This window comes from Phaethon aethereus (assembly GCF_964289735.1).
Source record: "Phaethon aethereus genome assembly, chromosome: 4".
Classification (NCBI taxonomy): Eukaryota; Metazoa; Chordata; class Aves; order Phaethontiformes; family Phaethontidae; genus Phaethon; species Phaethon aethereus.
The window spans coordinates 17,789,848-17,812,156 of record NC_138578.1 but is presented as its reverse complement, the minus strand read 5'-3'; the positions used below and the strand labels follow the sequence as shown (position 1 = coordinate 17,812,156).

Here is a 22,309-nt window from a genome sequence, read left to right as displayed (position 1 = left end):
ATATCTATATGCGCACACATCAATTAGTAAGGGCAAAATATAATACGAAAAATGTGTTCATTGATTGATTTCTGTCCATTCACTGGGTTCAGAATGCAAGATTATCTGGGGACTTAATACAGCAGGTGGTCAAAGTGGGGTAAATATTTTCTCTCAACCCTAAAGGAGATTGTGGAGATAAGCCGATTAATTTTTGTGAAATGCTCAAAAAAGTGTGCAATAGTAGTGATTTTTACTGCAGTTACTCTTTTTTTTAAATTACAATGCTTGCAATGAAATACAACTTGTGTACAATTTTGTAATTATAATTCCATTGTCTGCTGCGTTTGAGCCACTGCATAGCATCTGCGTATCTATGTACTGTCTTACAATTACATGCCCTTCATTTGTTTCTTTATTTTTAATTTCCTATACTGGCTAGTATAGGAAATTAGTATAGTACACCAGAAGGGGGAAAGGAAACATTACGTTTTTATGTATCGTTCCGTTTTTCAATCTTTCATTCATATTTGTCAGTTGTGTTTGACTTAAAATAGAAGAAATACCTTCTTTAGAATACATACTACAAGGGATTAGCATTGTTCCCAGAAGTGTAGTGGGTATTTCATAGTAAAAGTAGAAAGAAAATGTCCCAGCCACAAGAAAAAAAAGTAACAGCCATGAGGAATTGTTTTGGTGTGAATGTAAGTTTCTAAAATGTGCTTTTGTTCTGTGAATATGGATGCTAAACTTTCTTGGATCTGTGTGTCTTTCTGTTCAGCCAGCAATACAGGTATGCACAGAAGGCAAATCACTGACCTTTTAGACCAAAGCATTCAGGTACATTCCCAGTGCTTTGTCATCACCTCTGATAATCGTTACATCTTGGTCTGTGGCTTCTGGGACAAGAGTTTCCGAGTTTATTCTACTGACTCAGGTAATGTATTTTTAAAATATGGGAATAGCCTAAAAGATTTTTGTTCATCGTCAACCTACTGTTTCAAATAAAGAATGAGGGCTGGGGGGAGAAAGTGGAGTATGTATTTATTCCCCTATTAATAGTATTTGTCAAATCTTTTCTTACCAACTGCTACTGTGTATTGTATGCCATAATTTTTGTGGAATGATGGCAAATGTAAGACAAGGAGCTCTTGTTTAGCCATAGCATCACACTTCAAATCTATACGACAGGCGTGCCCATTCTTACACTGTAGTTTCCACAAGTAAATGAGTTTTTGTGAAGCTTTGCATAACAGGAGAATTAATTGTTCGTAAAGCGCTTACTTGAATTTAACTCTGGCTGGTTTTCAGCACCAGAGAATTTTTTTTGAGGAAATACAGGCAAGCACCACAGAATAAGAACAAGAAGGGAAGTCTTGAAATCTGGTGAAAGAATACTTATGAAAGCCTTTGAAACCTATACTATAATAGAAAAATTGATTTGGAGCCACTGAATTCTTTCATATAACATAAACTGATCGATATAATGGGCAGCAGTTAAATTAGGCTGGCATGTATCCAAACTGTTGAAGTCATGCATGTGTCATGCTAAATAGAAAAGAATCTTTCAATGTAAGACCTGCAGGAATTTAAAACCCATGCAGCCCCAGAAAAAAATAGGTATGATTTTTTCCCTTTCATTATCTTATAATGGGAATAGCAACCTCACTGCAAGGTATTTCTTTGGGATTAATGATCCAGTGTGCTTAATATGTGTGTGCCATCAAGCTTTCCAGTAGGTTATTAATCCCTAGGGACTATCCTGCATGTTTGTCATCATTTCTGAAATATATTATTTAATAGAGTTTTTCACACTTGGCAAACCAAAATATTTAACAAAACAGGATGGTCTTTAATGAAAATCTGCTAAGACTAGATCTCATGGCATATTTTAGCATATCTGTCATTTTTGCAATTTTAAGGCCTTAAGTGTAAAGGAGAAGTTCCATTTACTTCATATTGACTGCCTAGAATTCATTATACAGACATCTTGTTAGACCCTTCTTAGTTTAATTTTCTCTTTGATGAAAATAAATTTACATAAAACTGTGAATTTAAAGGAGATCTTCAGAAAAGTTAGCTAGCAGAAATAAATATTCAGTGTATATTGTTGATTTATATGAATAGAGAACTAATTCTTTTACGTCAAAGGATATATTTTACTTTACACCTATGGAAGGAACTTGCACGATTTTGGTAGCTTTGTCCTGTGTCAGTCTGAACTACATCTATGTGATTAAGTTATGTCCTCTGTGTGTAAGTCACATACACCAGGCATCTTGTCACTACCATAGCTAATTATGGTATAAACCAAAATACAGTTGTCAAAAAAATTGCCGAAGATGTGTGTCTTCTGTGTGTCTTCTGTGTGTCTTCTGTGTGTCTTCTGTGTGTCTTCTGTGTGTCTTCTGTGTGTCTTCTGTGTGTCTTCTGTGTGTCTTCTGTGTGTCTTCTGTGTGTCTTCTGTGTGTCTTCTGTGTGTCTTCTGTGTGTCTTCTGTGTGTCTTCTGTGTGTCTTCTGTGTGTCTTCTGTGTGTCTTCTGTGTGTCTTCTGTGTGTCTTCTGTGTGTCTTCTGTGTGTCTTCTGTGTGTCTTCTGTGTGTCTTCTGTGTGTCTTCTGTGTGTCTTCTGTGTGTCTTCTGTGTGTCTTCTGTGTGTCTTCTGTGTGTCTTCTGTGTGTCTTCTGTGTGTCTTCTGTGTGTCTTCTGTGTGTCTTCTGTGTGTCTTCTGTGTGTCAATATAGCAAGTCTAGCTCTAGCTTAAATCAAGTGAATGCAGATGTAGTTTATCGGCAGAACAGCAAGGGAAAAAGATGATATGATCAGTAATGCGTAATGGCAAGTGATCACAACTGTTGAATGCAATTGTATTTTAGCACTTAACACAAAAAGGGTACCTTTTTCCTATTAGATTTTTGGGTTTGTTTGGTTTTTTAAACAGGAAATACTTTTAACATAAATCTTGGGTTCTCAGCGCAGCTAGTATAGCAGAAGCACAATAAAACCTTCCTCCAGCAGTGGGAATGATTTCTAGATGGCTTTTTAGATTCAGTAGTACAGAGACTTGAGTCTTATTTTTCTTTTAATTATTCGTAGCACAGCTGTCAAATAAAACATTAACTAGAAAATTTGTTCTGTCAGAAAGGGATTTCTGAGTGCATATGGTAAAGTTTGATATTACTGTACAGAGAGGACAACTCATATTAAAGGAAACAAAAAAGTTGAGGAACTCTTAGAGATTAATGATTTTTTTTTTTTACTAATATGAAAGAGCAAACACATTTCTTGTTTTGATGAAATTGATTGAACCTTAGCTGCACAATAACAAAGTAAAACTAACAAGACAGTGCAGCTACATGAACAACTGTCAAACAAATGGCCTTGAAAAATGTTTGTTTTCTAGAACAGAACCTATAAACATAGAATATAATTGGAGAGATCTCTATAACTCAGCAATGTTTATAGCATAAACTTGTGTTCTAAAAGTATAAATCACCTCAGGTAGTTGAACACCTATGGCTATACAACTGAAAAATGTATCACATAATTAAATTATTCTCAAATCTAAGCCATGTAATTGACAATTTGAATTTTCAGGGAAAAACATAACACTTGGTAAGATGTTTCCGTGTATTGCCAAAATGAGCTTATGTAGTCTGTGAGTGTATCACTGCTCCTAGCTGTGAATTCAGTAAGTTTTTTTTCTGGCTAAATCTGTTGACTGGTCAGCATCTGAAGCAGTTAGGTGACCCTGTGGCACAAATTAAAGCCCTGGTGTGCAGAGATGACTGCTGTAGAAGGCTATTACAGACTCACAGAAATGAGTGGAAGACTTGACCCCTGAGTTACTTTCCCTTCTGATACAAAGTAGTTCTGCACAGTAAGTGTACTTTCCAGGGCTTTGCCCCTTCCAGTCAGAAAAGGCTCATGTGACAGTGCTTCATTTCACAGGTTCTCTTGGAGTATTATACTTGCCTAATAAGTTTTGTCAGTGTTTTATTTTAAACCTGATGTACTGATTTCCTTTAATCATCATGTTATTCTATTTTTTCTTGATGTAGTAGTTTCCCTTTTTTGTAGATATTCATACCTTGTGGGTTTTTCTTCAGGTTTTCTCCACTTTAATGCAATTACCTTTTTGATCTTCTATTATAAATCAGGCTGTTAAAATGAATTTTGTTCTTTCCTCAGATCCACTCTCAAGTCTTTTGTTAGTGTTATTTAGTGGCTGGATATGAATACAGTGCCTTTGTACTGCATGGAAAGAGGGCTATGAAATGCATCCTACTAGCCATATTCTACACTAATTGTTTTTAACTGATGCACCAAAATATTTCATTAAGATGTGCTTAATTTGAGTCCCAACACTATTTGTGTTACTGACTTGTCATGTTACTAGCTATTATTCTTTAACACTTTTCAGAACATTTTATTTCAGGTACAGTAGTTTGCATTTCCTATTTCTTTTTTGGTCTGTTGTTAATCCTTCCAAAGCCTTTTCCCCTTATATTTTTCCCCATTCTTTATTCAGGCCAAAGCACAAATGGATGCATGGTTATTTGGGCTAAGGAATCTGGAGTCACACATTAATGACATCACACATCACACTTCCTTGTGTCATTAGATGCAGAATTTGGCCTGGCCCGTGTTACCTGAATGGGCCCAGTAGAAATGTGTGTATCTCCTGTTCTGTCTCTCCAAGATCTGCAGTTGCTAGGCTTCAGCAAATCCAGTGAGGTGGATGTTAGTGCTTACATTCTCATTTCATAGGGTCACGTATGCTGCTGGAGGATCGAGAAACCAGCAAGGACATAAGACGTTTTCTGTGTAGGAGCCAGCCTCTGGCAGGGTGGTCTGGCAGCGATCTACTGTGGGTGACCTTACATGTGTTTCCTCTCCCACATGCAAATCCACTATTCATGAGCATCCAAATTTACATTCTTCTGAAAATATTGGCCTGGTTAGTTAAGGTTAAAAAGTCAGTCGTATTCATGTTTATACAGACTCTTGAATGGCACGTTTCTAACTGCCTAGGCTTTCCTTTCTTTTTAACATTTATGTCTCTGTCAGTGGTACAAGCATTTGTCTTACATGCAGTAGGTAAGAGGGTTTTTTCCAGGTCTGTCTTCTGAGGTTTTTTGGACTTTACAGAAATGCTTAAAAGGGCAGCATGCTGGTTGAAGTAATTGGCAAGTGTGTAAATGGTGATGGAAAAACATGGCTACAAGAGTAATTCTTCATCTAAATCTCCTTTTCTCTGTTTAAGGAGATGCTCAGAGGCTGCATATGGTATATGTACTTATGTGCTCTCACACTACCATTTTCTTCTGGATCCTAAATGTTCTGTAGCTTCTTCTGATTCTGTTTCCCACATCATCATCAGATTTGCTTTTTTACAGTTACTTTAATCAGTAAACTTACCTTAAACTTACCTTAAAAGAGAATCACATCATGTTTTCTGTCTGTAAAGTGCATGTAAACATACAGAATTAAAAAAAAAAACAAACAAACAACCTTCTGGCATGATTGGCCTTGGAATAATGTAGAATATTTATGGGCTGTAAATATTTTTTGCATGGACTGTCTGGGCTACTGCACTTTTAAGTAAGTTGCTACCAAATCAAGAAAAAAGTAGTATTCTCCACTATAGTTCTTTTTGGAACCTTTTTTAAATAAAGAAAATATTTTCAAAATACTTTATAATGTATTTAATTTGCCTTAAAAAGAATAAGAGGATTGTTCTAAAACAGTCAATTTTATGTGTTTCAGGTAAACTGATACAAGTAATATTTGGACACTGGGATGTTGTAACCTGTCTTGCTCGTTCTGAGTCCTATATTGGAGGAAATTGTTACATTCTCTCAGGATCGCGGGATGCAACATTGTTGCTCTGGTACTGGAATGGCAAAACCAGTATGGTTGGTGATAATCCAAGAGGTAAGCAAAAGGAGAAAGGCCTGTTTTTTAAGGACGTTGTGTAAAAACGGCTTGAGTGAACACTTTGCGTGACAAAAGTTTAGGTATCATTAATGTCAAAGTACAGTGTTTCTTTTTTTTGTAGTTGTGATCAGTTCTAGTTTAAAGAATTGAGGGTAAACGGTGCTTGCTTTGCAGCACAGGTAGAACTAATTTTTAAAGTTACAGGATACTGAACATTACGAACGCATGTTTTTTCTGGTCACTCAATTGGGAAGGAGTGGCTCTGGGAGTGAGAGAAGGGAACTCACTTTTTTTATTTCCTGTTCAGTCTGAGTAAATCTTTTCCTCTCAACATGACACTTTCATTAAATACCTGCATTTGAGTTGTTAAAACAGAAAAGACTACATGGCTCCACTGCAGACTGTATTCTGTGCAACTGTAGTCTTACGCATACAGGTTCTCACAGTGGCACCGTAGCTATTAATAGAGTTACACAGACAGTGGATTTTAACTTAGACTAAGGTCATTGTAATGAGATGTGTAATGGCCTGAGCAGGACAATTAAGTGTAAGAAGGACGGACACGTGGGATGGATTAAAGAAGCAAGCTTAAAACTTTTTTCGTTTAACGCTCTGGTAGGGTGCTGTGTGCCTAATCCTGGCGCTCACGTACTAGGCATTTTAATTGGTTCCAGTGCAAGCAACAGGGCTCATACCATGTAACAAAACTAGTAAGTGAGAGTAACCCTGCTTCAGCCTAAATCAGTTTTAACCCCTCCCCACCCAAACTCACCTTGCGCTTCCCAAAGAATTTAATCTCTTCTATCTTGCACCATTCCCAGTAAATCCCAAATCTTCTTACTCATGAAGATTCTCTCTTTTAACTCATAATTTTCTATGGAAAACAACGAAACAGTATGACTGTTCAACCCTGCCGTGCCTGTATTATATGACAGGAAAGGTAGAAAGTGATCTTGTTATTATGCCAGTTTCACTCCACACAAAAAATTAATTCCTGATGCCCAAAGCAAAGAAGGTGGCAGACATGCAGCTTGACAAAAAGCCTGAGCGAGCCAGTTCACAGGAGTAAGAGCCTTTTGAGACAGCTGATGTGCCCTTACATACGTGAATAGAGGGGCACATCATGGTTGGCGATGAACAGTAGTCCTGTTCTCGCTGTTCAGCCAAAAAGACAATGCCCTGAAGAGAAAGGATGAGAATCAGTGTATTCTGACTGTCTTTAGAAGTGTTTCTGTTAGGTTTTCTGCCATATGCTTAAGGTTTTCTCTGACCCTGTTTAAATACTGGTAAAAACATACCTGCTGTCTGCAGAGGACAAAATGGACATTTGGCAAACAAGAAGTGGTGTTATATCTGGCATATATTGCAATTATAACTGGCATACAATTTCATATAATGTAAAAAGTTTCTGACATCTTCCAAATTAATCAGTTTACTAAAGTTGTGTGTTCCCTACTCAATCTCCTACTCAATCTGTTACTTAACTGGAGTTACTTGAATTTGAAAAAAAGAGGTGGTTTGCCTGAAATTGCATCCCATGAACAATTTTGAAGCAGCCCAACTAATTAATATCAGAATGAATATCGGAATTTAACTTGAAAATTGTTTGATGTTGACTGTGAAAACTATTTAAAAATTGCACAAGATACAGAAGTTCAGTTCACACAGTTACAGAATCTGCAGGCAGAGGATGAGAGCAAACTATACCTGTTATCGTTCCAACAGTCTGATTCAGGAGATGGGAGCTTTAGTGGGATGTGGCTAGCAGGATTTTAGGAGCATCTTTAAATAAATATGGCTTTGGTTGAGGGACAAAATCTCTGGAATACTTTACACATATTTTGTAATCTGTCAATTTAAAGAAAATGCAAACTCTGCGCTATTTTTGCAGAGCCTGTAAACTTGGAAACTTCAAAATGTCTGTGAAAGGAACATAAGAGCTTGACAGTCCAGTAAATCCTAAAGAGCAAAACTGCCCGTTTGAGGAGGAAACACTAAATATTTTAGTGGTGTGAAGCAATGAACATTTGTAGGTGTCTCCTTATGGTGTTTTCAAGGCCTGCAGGTTCCCAGGCTTGTCCTGAGAAGTTCTTGTTGAGTATTTGCCAAGCTTGCCTGCTTTGTGAACAAGACCTTGAGGCTATAGGCTTGTTTATGACCTTAATGGATCACACGCTGAGATTTTGTACCTAGTATCTAACTAAAATAGGTATATTTTGTTATAATCTGTTGATTGTCTTCTCTAATGCAAATTGCTAATGTATTAAAATTTTGCAGTTTTCAAAGTTAATACTAGGCTATTTTAACTACTGTTTTAAGTCAAACAATAGCTACCTGATAAGTCGCTTTGTTTACAGTCCTATTAAACTTGTACTTTTAGGGACATGCAATAGCTCCTATGTTTACTAGTTGTCATTATGTAGCTTTTTTTGTGATCCAGCATGCCTGGAAGCCTTTGTTATGAATTGGAATCTCATGGTACTATACATAGGCCTAGACATGTGTATAGTAAAAGACAGTTTCTGCTTCAAAGAGATGGTAATCTGGGGGGTTTAATTTTTCCCAGAAATAGCTTTCTATAGGCATCTCTGTTCAGTCAAATTTTTTTTGAAAAGGCCAATAAAAAGCTGTTTCTGCTTAGTTCTGATTTTGTCAGAAATGGAAAGCACCAGCAGACTTGTTGGGTTTTGAGCCCTGTTACTGCAACTGTAACTTCCATCCATTCTTGGGATGCTGGATATTTAACTTGTCTGATGTCTTTCTGTATTTGAAGCTTATGATTTTTTTACCTCAAAACATAGTTTATTCATGCTTTCAATGAGCACTATTCATTGAATTTTAGATACTCTCAAAGCTGATACTTCTTTCCTGTTTGTTTTTCCTCTGTTTAATTATCTCTGATTTCCATCTTAAGATGACTTCACAGCAACATGCACCCAGTTGCACTGTACCAAGTCATGATGCCAGAGTAGTTTCAACAAAAATAATCTAAACCAGGACCATTTCTTTCCTCATTTCATAGTACCTGTTGCCTCTGATATACATCAGTCAGCAGACTAGTATGATCAAGCTATCCTAAATACTCTCCCATTGGGCACCCATTTCTCCACCAGTTTCATTTTATTTAGGTGCCTTTATCTGGTTTCGATACTTTAGGAAGCACTGAGCTCTTGATCTGTGGCTGCATATATTCATGTTTTAGAATGGTACTTAACTCAAGCTGACAAGCCAGGTGGGCTATGGCATACGTTGTAAGTAAGTGTTTTGTTTGATATTCTTTATCAAGGACAATTTTCTGACCAACTGGACTGTATGGAAAAATTCTTTACGTTTTTGGTTTAACAGAAGAAATATGTTACTGAAGTATTCATTATTTACATTATTTAATTTTTAACTTCTAAGCCAGCTTCTTAGAGAAATTATACCTATGCAGTCTCACTGTCTATTTAGTTTCTTCCTAATAACTCTCAAATGCATTGATCAATGTAAATGAAATTTGATTAATTTAAATCTCAAAGATATGAAATTCCTACATGGGACACATCTGCTGGAAACTATTTTTATTCTTCACAAAACAGCTTGATTAAATTTAGGTTAAGTCCTTTTTTCCTTCTCAAATTAAAACCTGAAATTCAAAAAATATTTCACCATGCTCTTTGATCAAATGTATTTTTTTTCTTTCTAAATTAATTGTTTTTGAAAATGCAGAAGCATGGCAGTACTTCACTTTGGTGCACAGGCCTTTTCTGATGCAGAAATGTTTCTGCGGGCAATTTCTGACCAAGCCTAGGAATAATTCAGAACAGAGCAGAGAATCTGAAATAGTTGTATGCTTTAGAAAAGCCCTGAGCCATTTTAAGTTCACATTAATTAGCATAATTTACTGTGGAGATGTAAAGTCACTTTGCATACAGTAAGGGGCTTTTACTTTTCTCTCCTTGGCATGTGGCTTGCTTTGGGGAGGTGGGAGAGGTTGTAAAACGCTCCCCTTGGCACCCCTTGAAGCCCATGTGTGATCTGTATCACAAGGTTGGCTTTTGCATATTTAGAGTCTCCGATCTAATGGCGAGGTACCGCTTGGGGATGTGACATTGTGCTTCAGGACTTGTGTTCCTCAATTGCGTGGTAGAATGTGTAGAGGTTACTGGGAGAGGGTGGAGTCCTTGCAGAAAGATGCCATGTTTTGCACTTGCCCAGCCTAATAGAGGTGGAGGGGAGGCGAGAGGTGGGGGGTGAGGGGAGGGTGTGATGAAAGCTGAGAGAAGTTATTTGCGTACAAATGGTGTGCATCACTTTGAGATCCCTCTCTCGCTTTGAAGCTCAAGTGGCAACTCTTAGTGTTTGGACTTTTCCTAGGTTGAGGGATTGCATTTTACTTTGTAAGCACAGACCCATAGGAAGCAGGGCTGGCAGGAGCTTTGGTCACCTGACCTATTCTCTTTTCCCAAAGAAGGCTTAACTACACCAAAACCATTCTCAACTGATGTTTGTCCAACCTGCTGTTAAAAACTTTGGCAAATACCTTTTTGGGCCTTAGAAGCCCTATCATTAGCAGTCTTTTCCCAGCCTTCAGCCTAGTATCCCGTTCTCTTTTGCAGCAGTTGCATTCTATCATTTCTTATATATTTATTTTTTGTGTAGAGAACGGATTATTTATTTCCTTCTTGCAACAATTTCCAGTTACTTGGATTACCATGACCTGCAATTCTTTGCTTCCGGATTTAATAACTCAATTCTTTCTATCTCTTGCCGTAAGTCATGTTTTTCTAGACCTCTTTTTTTTTTTTTTGTGTGTGTGTGTTCCTCTCCTCTTCAGTTGCCTGTCTTCCTCAAAGTAGACTCAGTAATGCAGTTGAAGTCTTTCTAGTCCTAAGTAGAAAACAACCTGGTTCAACAGACCGGTACTTTTCACATCCCCAGGGGATATCTGTTTGTTTCAAAACAGCATGACAATGTTACTACTTTAAGTGTATGAGCCAGTATAAATTCCAGTCTTTTCTGAAGAACTGCTGTCTACTCAGTTGTTTCTCCTCCTGTGTAGTTTGACTGTGGAATCTTGTCTTTAAACTTTCTGAATTGTATTATTTTTAGACTTTCTCCAATTTGTCAAACTCATTTTGAATTCTCATCCTCCAGCAGACTTGCAGCAACTCATGTCTGCAAATGTAATGTCTATCAAATTGGTCATTAAAGAAAATATTTGATAGTACGCAGCTCAGGAATGCCCATCAATATATTTACCACTGACAATGAATAGCTTTCTGAATATAGCTTTCCAACTGGCTTTTCATCTGATGTGTAGTAGCATCGTCTGAACGTGTGCTTCCCTATTTTCCTTAGAGAAGTTGCCCATGCGAAAAAGTGCCAGACTACTTACTAAAGTCAAAATATATCCTGTCTCCCTGAACACAAGTCCTGATACTCTGCCATTGCAAGAAAAAAATCACTTTGACTTGATTTTTTCATAACAAATCCAAATCAGCTGTTACTCATCTCCTTGTTTTCTTTTAGGAAAGTGTGTGTGTGTGTGTGTATAAATATAAATGTTCTGCCAGTATTTTTTCTGTTTGTTGGGATTAAGCAGACTACTCTCATTTCTCGGTTTTCTTTTCCCTGCTTCTTAAACAATGCAAGACTTTTTTTAGTCTTGCAGAACCTCACCCAGTAGCCCTACAACAGCAGTTACAACTCTGGGAATATTTAGTTTCATTTTCACAGTATCCTCAAATCAGTATTATCAGGCCAATTGAGTTCTAAACACTTACCTCATTTAGGTATTCTCTAATTGAGACAACAGTTCTCATTGCTGCTTTTACTTATGTTTGCTGCCTGAGTGCAGTTGGCCTTTTTATTGAAGACTTTTACTGAAATACTTTTAACTGTGTGGCATCATCTGTTGGTACTGCTTCCTCTTAATAACAGAGCAACTTCTCATGACAACTTAACATATTTTTGTGTTTATAGAATGATTGTCCTGGTTTTGTCCCTGCTTGCTCATACCTTGTCTCTTACACTGGTTCAGAAAAATGTCACTTGTTTTGACCTTTCTGTCTGACTTCCCTGTGCTTACAGTCACTGGAGAACTTTCAGTTGTGCCAGCTGGTATCTTCTTGTCTGTCATATCCTTCTGCTGCATAGGAGTGGTTTTTGCTAGTATCTTTATTACCTTTTCCTTTGTTTTTCTGTAGACTTAACTTGCCATGAGATCTTACAGAACAATGTTCTGTATCTATTGAAATTTGTCTTCCAAAAATACTTCAAAAAATTATCTTGTCCTTGTTCTTGTATCTTGTAAAGCATATTGAACCCTCTCACATCTTCACCACTTTCATGTAAGTTCCTTCACCACTGTGTTTTTGATCTGTTTGTCTGTATTGGTTGTGATCATATTGAGAGGGTCATCTCTAGCTGTTGCTTATATATTAAAAATTGTCTTCAAACTGCTTGCTACACACATACTACTTGTATTCCTTTACCAGGAGACGTTTTTGTAGTTGGACTATCCGATTTTCTCCAGTCCTCCTACTTAATGATCCCTCACTTATACCTAGCAGGTATAATCAATCAGATTTGTGAATGTCAATCTAAGTCTTCAAAGTTTTTGTGTTTTCACTGTAATTATTTTGTTTGGATGTACTTTCTTGCATGGGAGGTTTACAGTGGTGAATTTAATTGTCTTAATATTGTTTATGCTTATAAAATGATTTGTGCTTATAAAATGATAGGCTTTTCCATAGTTGGGGTGAAGATAAAGCACTTTTCTGCTATCCTTGCAATATATTCATAGGATATGAAGAGACTGTCCTGTTGTCATGACTGTCCTGTCATAATTAATTTTTAGTTTTCATATTTTGAAAAACAAAAAGATACCTAATTTAGAAATTTGATTTGCTCAATGAAATGAAGGCTTAACCAATAAAACTATTCAGTACTAATGCAGAGTCTGTGTATAACTGTATACTACTACTACTAATGCAGTCTATTCTGAGTTATTGCATTGATCTTCCACACATATGTGAATAAAACAAATTATATTACCTCTTTTATGTTAGCCCATAAAACTAGAAAATGTTACTCTCTGAATGTATCACATTTGCATCACGAGGATTACGGGGGTGCTTTCGTTGCATAGTTTTCTATTTTTTAGAGGGTACTATGTTCAGCTTGTCTGAAGTGTGTTAGAGAAATTAAATGCTTTTAGTAGTGTAGCTGTGTAGTAGGGCACATATGTGAATGTAAGCATGTGATTTCCTACGTAAAAAAAAATCCAATTACTGGATTTAAACGAGATTTAATTGAGAGGATTCATTGAACACTTTTACTATTGCTAATGTAGAATATCTTCCTCAGATATAAATATTTAAAATACACAATCTTTTCAATTTATAAAACATGAAATCTCCCAAAGGATTCAAAATTTAATCACCAGTTTCCTATCTTGCCAAAGAACAGTCTAGCTACTTTCCAAGCTACTTCTAAAAGAAGCTGTCTTTTGGGTTTTTCATAGCTACAATTTCTAATAAGTATTTGAATACCTGAAAGACTTTTTATCAATTAACTTTATTATTAAATTAAATCTATGGTCTCGAGACTAGAGAAATCATTAGTTTTAATTGTATTGGTAATCATAGCAAAAGATAAAACATCTGTATCATCAATTGCAACACATTTTTCAGTTTGAAAATTTAAACTTCTTATAAGTGAGTGCTTGATAATTAATTACTTAAGTGGATAATGCAGGTGATTTAAACTTTGAAAATATGAACTGATGAACATCTTTGTATTGATTGATTAAAGAGTAATGTCATAGGTAATAATTTCTTTGCACTCAGACACAGTAATATTGTAAATCTGCATTCTATGAAGATTCACATGCATGCTTGCCTTTGTACACAGTGAATAGTCACACTGATTTCAAGCAGGTGTTATGTCTGCTGTTAACTTAGTAAAAAATCCCTCTTTGCTGCCTTCTCCCATCCTTATCTTCATCTTCAATTAACCTACATCTTGGTTCCCAAGTTTCTGCATGATCTAGGCTTTTATCTTCTCTATTATCATTGGTTTTGAAATTGAAAATAAAGTTCCACATTTCTAAATAATGTTTATGGCATAAATATTTATTTAGAATTTTAATGATTATTTCCTTAAAAAATAATAATCATTTTGGAAGTAGTTTGCATAACAGCCTCTTTTATTAAAAAAATTAATTGGGAAGTAGTTGTAAAAATCTTATCTGTCCATGTTCCCTTTTGCATTTATGATGTTAAGTAGTAGAGGTATCAAAATGTCCATAAATCAGTAATTGTTAGTTAGTAATGGAAATTCTGCTATCATTGTTAATTTCTGTCAAATGGTGGCCTACCACAATAGCCAAAAATTTGCGGAGCCTCCAAATACTAAAATTTGTTTGGAATTGCTGCAGCTATTAAGGCTATAGATGCTGTTCACTGTAGTCAGTCTGTTAAGAAGAGAGTGGTGCTCTGTGATAGTGCAGCACTGAGAGTTTAAAAACAATCTGCATGTGCTCCTTTCGGGGGTTCATTTATTTTTTTTACCCCTACACACATGTTACTGTGTCAGTCCTCCTTCAAAAAAAGCCAGTTAATAATTCAATATTATTTTAACACCGTTTAACTGCAGACATAACAAATATTCTTTGTTTCTCAAAAATGGCTGGACAGAGTAGCACAATGTTGTACATAAAGCAAGAATCCTGTAGCACCATCTGCTGGCATCGAGTTGAAAGCTGATCTTGGGACTGACTTTCCAAAGCACTGCCTAGTAAATGATTTAAATATGTATTATTTTCACATATTTGATGCAAAAAAAGCGATTTCATTTGTAGTATAATTTTTATCCTTTTTCAAAAAATTATAGTGAGAAAATACAAGGTGAATTCAAGGCTAATATATGAACTGAATTTGAAATAGATCAGGAGTGTTTTGTTAAGTGTGACTAAAAAGAAATGGAATATTTTTTTCTTTTTTACTAGAACTTTAGAAAGCGCAATATTAAGTTTTTCTATTCCTGTTGTAAGTCAAATTCAGTAAAATTTATTTCATAGAGAAGACCCCCACAAGGCTTAGAAAAGTATCTGTAACATGTTTTGAAAAGGGTAGCAACCACTAAATATTCTTCTAACTAACATTAATTGCATTATTTGATATTAATCTTGAAAGCCTCATGAAAGCTTAGTGTTCAGAGGCCCTGATGCTGTAATTGGTCCTACAATTCCTTGTATCTTTGCAGAGCACCCTTGTAGCCAGTGCGGCAAGTACTGGGGACTATCTACATGAATCTAGAACAAAGCCTTAAATTATACAGCTACCAAAGGTCACTGTCGTTTCATTTTTAAACTGTAACACATTGATACCTCAAAGAGATTGAGGCCTCGTTCCTCCAGGTACTCTATAAATCACATGTAAATGATGGTTGTAGCCTCCAAATCTTTAAACTGATAAAAGATGAAGTATAACAGGTGAATGAGTTCTGATATATCTGGAAATCTGCAATGATGCTGCATAAGCAATATAATTTTGTATTTATATAATGCCAAGAAAGTCATGTCATAGATAGATATGAAGACAAGTTCTTCATTGAAAGGAACTTGCAATTGCACCTACTGATGGTTCAGAAAGCATTTAAATAGTCAGTGGTTTGGTACTGATGAGCGTGTAAGTTTGTGCGCTATAAATACTTGTTTTGTTTAAAAGTATGTTCTACAGTGTTAAGCGCAGCATCTGTATCATCCTCGTTTTCAACTGGCTAAGAGATTATGTGTCAGGGTTTGTCAGTCGGAGTAAGTAATCGCAAGTAACATTGTAGAGCAACTTCTGAGGCACAATCCAGATGCAAGTGAAGGCGGTATGTATTTCGAGACTGGAAACAGAGGAGGAGTTTCGATGCTGCTTTCTTGGCAGTATCCAGCTTCAGGTGTCACTAAAACTATATGCATGAAATTCTCCAGAAGGATAAGGATATTTAGTGCTTCATGATGTAATGCAGACCTTCGAGTTCCAGGAAAAACAATGCTATATTTACAACTTGTAGCTAATAGTTGATGTGATAAAAGGAATTATATTCATATGGTAAATGAATACAACCTTAATGTGCACCACATGCATAATGGTGGGATGATGTACTAATATATCACATTTATTTACCTTGTTTGCTTGCTGAGAAAAATAACCATGCAGTTCAAAGTTTATACCATGTAAGACAGAACAATAATTTATAGTCTAGAATAAAATTGCCAACCTAAATGTTGTAAAAATTTTTTGGTCAATACAATAATCCTGACTTGGGTTGGAAATTATTTTTAAGTGTTTCTGGATCTAAATTCTATTAGCACTAGCATCACAGAGATACAACTCTGCGGAGTGTAAAAGTACTATATGTAATTAGAAGTATGGCCTGCTTCCTTGAAAAAGTATCTGTTTTAAAACAGTTACTTTTTAAAAGACAGCTAATTTATGTATGCTCTGAACTTGGTGTATGCCATCGGTATTCCCAGTTACATCGATATCTGAAGGTGCAATACACTACTGGTGCATTGGTTTGAAATAACTTTACAAAAGCAATCAAATAGCTAAAGCACAGACTTTTATATGTGCTGTTATGGGACAGTACTATTTTGCAGTGATAAATTTTTCTTACTTCAAACAAAAGTGAATTAGTTTAATGAATTAGTATTTTAATAGGAAAGAAGAAAAACCTGCTGAATTGTTGTATGAAACCTCTCATCTCAGATTGTTTTCAGCCCAAGGTATGAAATACTGTATAAGTTTCAACTGGTGGTCAGTTTCAGGATGTTGTAAGATGTCTTTTATCTTACAACAATTCCGCAGTAGGTGCTATTTCTGACTGAAATAATTGCTTGATGGGTTTTTCCCTTTTCTGTTGAGGTTTGTTGGATATTTTTCTTGGACTCACTAAGTAATGGAATAGTTATAACTATAAACCACAAGAGACAAATATGAAGAAAATAGATTATTTTTTTTTTCAGCATAAACAAAAAAGTCCCTTCATAAAGCTGTTTTAGAACATTCTCAACCAAAAATGACAGTGTTTTAAAACTTCAAAGCTGATATTTAAGTAGCAGTTTATGAAGTCAGGATGGTGCAAATATTAAAATATTAGTGTACACTGACCCTGAATATTCACCTGCAGATACTTTCCAGGGGCTTCAAAAAGGTCCGTATTCAGTGGGAGGAGTCCTGCTGAATGACTTCCAGGACTTCCAGCAGATGAATCCCCAATAAGGGCGAACTCGTTCCAGAAAGCTTCGCATTGCACATGGTGTAGGAATTAAAGACGCTGGGGATTACTGACTTTTGAAATCTGAATTGTAATATCCAATTCATGAAGGCCTGTTAAATCTTTTTCTTTACTGTGTTTATTTTGGAAACAATAGTGAACCTGTTCTCTTGAAACAATGTGTATGAAAAATCTCACATTAGTACTGAATGCGTTAGTCACTTGTTGCACTGTGTGACTGCAGGAAGTACAGTAAGCCTTTCCTGTGTTATAATTGCTGAAATTAATTCTACAAGATAAATCTAATTTTTTTTCTTTATTGAACAAACATAACAGCAGCATAGCATCTTCTGTGTTTCATGTTTTTAGATTTTGCTGCAGGATAGAATGATATGTCGTTCAAAGATATTGTTCCTTTTTCAGAAAATGTACGATAGAAGTGTTTGGGTTTTTTTTTTTCCCAAAAACAAAACTTGCATCAAGGCATAAGGTTGTACTTCTTCCTGTAAAAAAAAAAAAAAAAAAAAAAAAAAAATCTGAACAGATGGGAAGTAGTTTGAAGGAATTAGAGGAAATGCTGATGGAGTGTCATGTGAATAACTGGACAACAACGAAGTTCCTACATAATATGAAAAGATTACATTGTTACATAAAAATGCATGTTTACAAAGGAAAGATTATTCAAACTGAAGTTTTAGGAATACTTCAGTAATACTGTGTAGTACTGCTTTAGTAAGATCCCACACCCATCAAAGAGCTAGCTTTTCCGTGCCAGAAAATGGGTTTTTAACCAGTTGGCTGTTATTTAAATGTTCACCGTGTGTGATGTATAAGTAATGTTAATATTACAGACTTTATATAATAAGTGACAGTAATCACTGTGGTGTAATTAAACTCTGAAACTTGCTATATAGTCAGTTAAGTATATACTAGCAGGAAATGAATTTTCTTGATTTACTTACATTTTGCTGAAAGCACTTTTGTCCAAAAGTCACACATCTGTAAGTACATTTGTACTTCTCAAATCGATTTCAAACCTTTTATTGAGGAAAACAATTTTTATCATATGAAACAACTTCAGAATTGTGCAATTTGTAAAATGATTTTTAGAAGACTTTTCTTACATATATAATTTGGTTTGTTTGATGTATCCTTCTGAGAAAGTACTTGATCACTTATTTTTGCAAAAAGTAGGTAAAATCATAGTTAGACTAACTGATGCTTTATTTAATTCAGATTTTATGTCAACATAAAATCATAATTAATTTTCCATTTAAAAGTGCCCTACCGCCTCTGCAATCATAGAAGAATAATTTAGAAATGACTGGCTGTCTGTGACTTATCATAATTAACTGTCTTCTCAGCATAAAATATAAAAAGGAGCATACTCAAATATTTTATATTTTCATGTGTTGCATCTCACCCAGAAATAGTAGGAAGTCTATCTCATATTTCATTGTGAGAAGTTTTTTTTCAGTCGATCTCTAGTTTGATTTCTTTTTAGGAAGAGATTTTTCTTTAAATGATTTCCTGTGTTTTGCTCAGCTTTTTGAGCTTAGTGCTGAAAATAAAAAAAAGTGGTCTTTTTAGGAATTTACTGATGGATTTAAAATGTCATGATCTTGTTTTGTTTTGTAACATCACCAGACCTGAAAAAATAACAGAGAAAGACCCAGCAATACAAACCAATTGTTATCCAGTAAGACGTACCTTCTTCTGGATGTCATTAAACTAGAAGAAAGTTTTGACTTTACTATAATCCCGCTGTTCCTTTTTAAACGTAGTTTCCAAACACCTAACATTTTTTCACTGAAATATCGCCATAAGCTGACATGCTATCATGTGCTCTTTTATCTTCTGAAGCTTGAATTTTATGATTTAAAATGTACTTTGGTCACTTAAGGAAGAGTGATATTTTATGCTATTTTCTATGGGAAAACAGCTTTGCAGAAATTATTTATTGGAATGTAGGAGAGTTCCTTTGAAATAATTTGAATGGTTACTGTAAAGGTAAAGTATTCTGTCCATTACTGGAAAATAACTTCATGTGTACCTCCTGTGACTTAAATCATTGACGACATTTGTTGCAATGTGAATGTGGCTTTAAGATTCTTACAGCATTCAACTTCAAGTAGCAAGCCAGCAGTGGTATAGCCTAAGGATATTATTATATACTATGCTGAGAAAAGCACATCTGTAAAACTCTTGTGTCTTGGTTATTAGTGCTAGGATTTGAACTATCTTTAATCTCATTTGACTTGTTCATCTTCCTTAAGGATCTCCATAAAGATGCACTGAGTATTCTTTTCAGTCCTTAGTTAGGGTTTGCATCAGTGGTCGTAAACCTGCTTAGCGGACAAAGACTCTCTTCCCTTTGAAGTTACTTCCCCAGCTTTTCAAAAGGTCTGCAAGCCGGTTCCCCTAAAACAATTTAGAAAAGTTTGAAGTGGTGCCCCTTAAACCAGCAACAAAATAAAATTTTCTCTTTGCATTATTGAAAACCATGACAATCTTCTGAAGCAATAACAGTTTAAAAGCTTTTAAAGAAATCTGTTCTGCTCTACGATCAGCTTTTAAGTTGACCCCATTATTTGGAAAATCAGAGGCTTGGAAACCCTTAAATACTTTGCATTCTTATCAAAGGAGTCAGCCTGACTTTTCACAGGACTCCTCTTTTACAGTATTTATTCAAGTCCTAATTTCTTTAAAGATGCTATTCAGATTTCTTCTTTTTCTTTTTTGCATTAAAGTATTTCAGTAGCACAAATGTAATTTAGTAAACAGCTGATACAATTTGAGACACTGATCCTGCCACCTGTAGATTTATACTCTTATGTTTGAAGTCAAGTCCAAATTCTAAAAAGACTGTGAGCGTTACTTATGTAATTTTACTTTTCTGTGGACTGTGATAAATATATATGCTTGTTTTTTTCTACTTCTTATTTTAAGAATCATATCCCCTTCATTTTATGTATATAGTTACCGACAGTCTAACACAGGTAAAGCCTACAGTAATATAATTGCTGTAAGCAGTAAGTTTACTATGAAGATTTTGTTTATCTGCACCTACTAGTAATTCATTTGGACATTGCTTCTAATAAGTCTTCAAACTCCAACATCTTATATTCATTACCTCCACTAGAGTGTTGTACATTTAAAACTTCTCTGACTTCAAAACTTTCATTAAGATATGTAGTATATAATTAGATTAATTCCTTGCTGATCTACACAAGTATGTGTTAAATGCAATTCCTGAAAGCAAAATAAAGCAAAATGAAACCAGAATTCTAGAATTTTGCTAATGGAGGCAGCTCATTTAAAAGAAAACAAATTAACAAGAGCTTTAAATGCATAAAGCTGCCTCTTGTTTCATGGCTCAGGGACAACAGTGGGAAAGAATTCAGTGAACAAAATTAAATTCTAAGTGGATAATGACTGTTACAGTTACTGTTACATTTTCCCCTAACACTGCAAATTTGTGGCTTGTCTGCACAAAGTTCTTTTATGAGTCTTCTAAGGTGCCTGCTCTGCATTTAGGTGAGGAAAGTTCAATAGAGAAAACTTTCTCTAAAAGGTTTGTGAGTGTCTGCAGGATCAGCTACCTGAGAAGTACCTAGAGGTCATTAAGTCTACCCTTATGCTTCTAATTTGTTGGGAGTTTTTCCTTTGCCTCTGAACTGTCTGCCATACTTCCTGGGTTTGAGTGTGTTTTGCCAAACATTATACAAAACACAAGCAATAGCTTTTAATGATTATTTATTAAGAGATTAGGGACAAAAAGTTGCTCCAAAGCATTTTCAAATTTAAAATGCTGATAACATACGTGCACGTGTGTGTGTGTGTGTATATATGCACATACATATATGTATCTAGCGTATACGTATATGTCTAAGAAGAAACAGATTTATTTACTTTTTGAAATTTTTTATTGTGGATATAAATTATAGATTATAACAGTAACTGCAGAATAAATCAAACTTTGAAAGGTCAAAATCTTCGATTTGATACTTTGTCATAGATTGTGACCTTTTCTGAAAAGCCATTTGAATGTGGCAGCTACATGGACAGTCTGGGAGGTGTTGCAAATGGTTTCAGTAATAATGTACAATATTGAGAGTAAGATAAACTTTTATTTCTGCAAGCCCAGATCTACACTTCTTTTCCACAGAAGTCTCTCGCTGTACACATGCAGGGTCTGGGTAGCTACCTGCTTTAATATTTCCATAATTTCTAATAAGACCAGCACCAGTATGCTAGCACTGTTAAGGCTCTACATGGACGAACTAAGGACATTATGCTGTTTCTATTTTTTGAAAAGTTACAACCCCAACTATAATTGGAGTGATGCTACCTTAGTAACAAATGGAGTCAATTTGCCCTAATATTACTTTGTTTCTTTTCAAATCCATCTTCTGCTTTTCAAGTAAAAAAAGTTTGATTTTTACCACTGCTTTACTGCCTTGTTGGTATCGCACATATCATCATTTACTGTGAAGTGAAATAATTCCCTGCTGCTTAAAAGCTTGTCTAATCCTTTTTGAAACTACATGATAACATTGCCCAAGATACAGTCTTTATAGTTTAAATGCTTTGTAAAATGCTTTGAATGAACTAATTATATGGTAATACAAAACCAATGTGATTTCCATGAAATGCTAGCACTCCTGAAGAGGGTGATCCAGTGAATGACCTGTGAGTGAAGTTATAAAACTATTTAAAGAACGTTACGGCATTTGCTTACCCTTTCTGTATCTTGACCTGCAGAATAATTTTTTTTTTTTTCCCTTTTAAACATGCCAGTTGTACATTTTCTTTATGGTATCCATGTATGTTTGGTTTACAAAGAGAATCTCAAAAATTTAGTTTTATTTGTTCTTGTTGCAGGGATATATCTAATGTTGGGTTTGGGCGGTTTGATTTTGCAAACTCATCTGAAATTCGTATTAATTATGGTTCAAGCTCCATACCTTACAAGGAACTAGACATCAGGCTGAGGTTTCAACACTGTTACTAGGTTAAAATAGAACCAGTCAATGTATGTTTTACTTCATCTTTGGGCACCGTCACTGTCTCCTCTCAGTACTGTCATTGTGACACTTGTGTTCACTTATGCCTGTCATAGGAAAACATGGCAA

At 35.3% G+C, this 22,309-nt stretch overlaps 1 protein-coding gene across 3 annotated transcripts in view; it reads left to right on the top strand.

Annotated features, from left to right (window-relative positions):
* The window catches only part of LRBA (LPS responsive beige-like anchor protein), a gene marked incomplete at its 3' end in the record, with an annotated part of 428,602 nt that overhangs the window by 393,618 nt on the left and 12,675 nt on the right, over nt 1-22,309 (top strand). For all 3 annotated transcript variants that reach the window (XM_081999652.1, XM_081999651.1, XM_081999650.1), the window contains 2 exons: nt 761-916; nt 5,748-5,915. In XM_081999652.1, the coding sequence (XP_081855778.1) occupies nt 761-916; nt 5,748-5,915 (324 nt within the window). The remainder of the gene's footprint in view (nt 1-760; nt 917-5,747; nt 5,916-22,309) is intronic.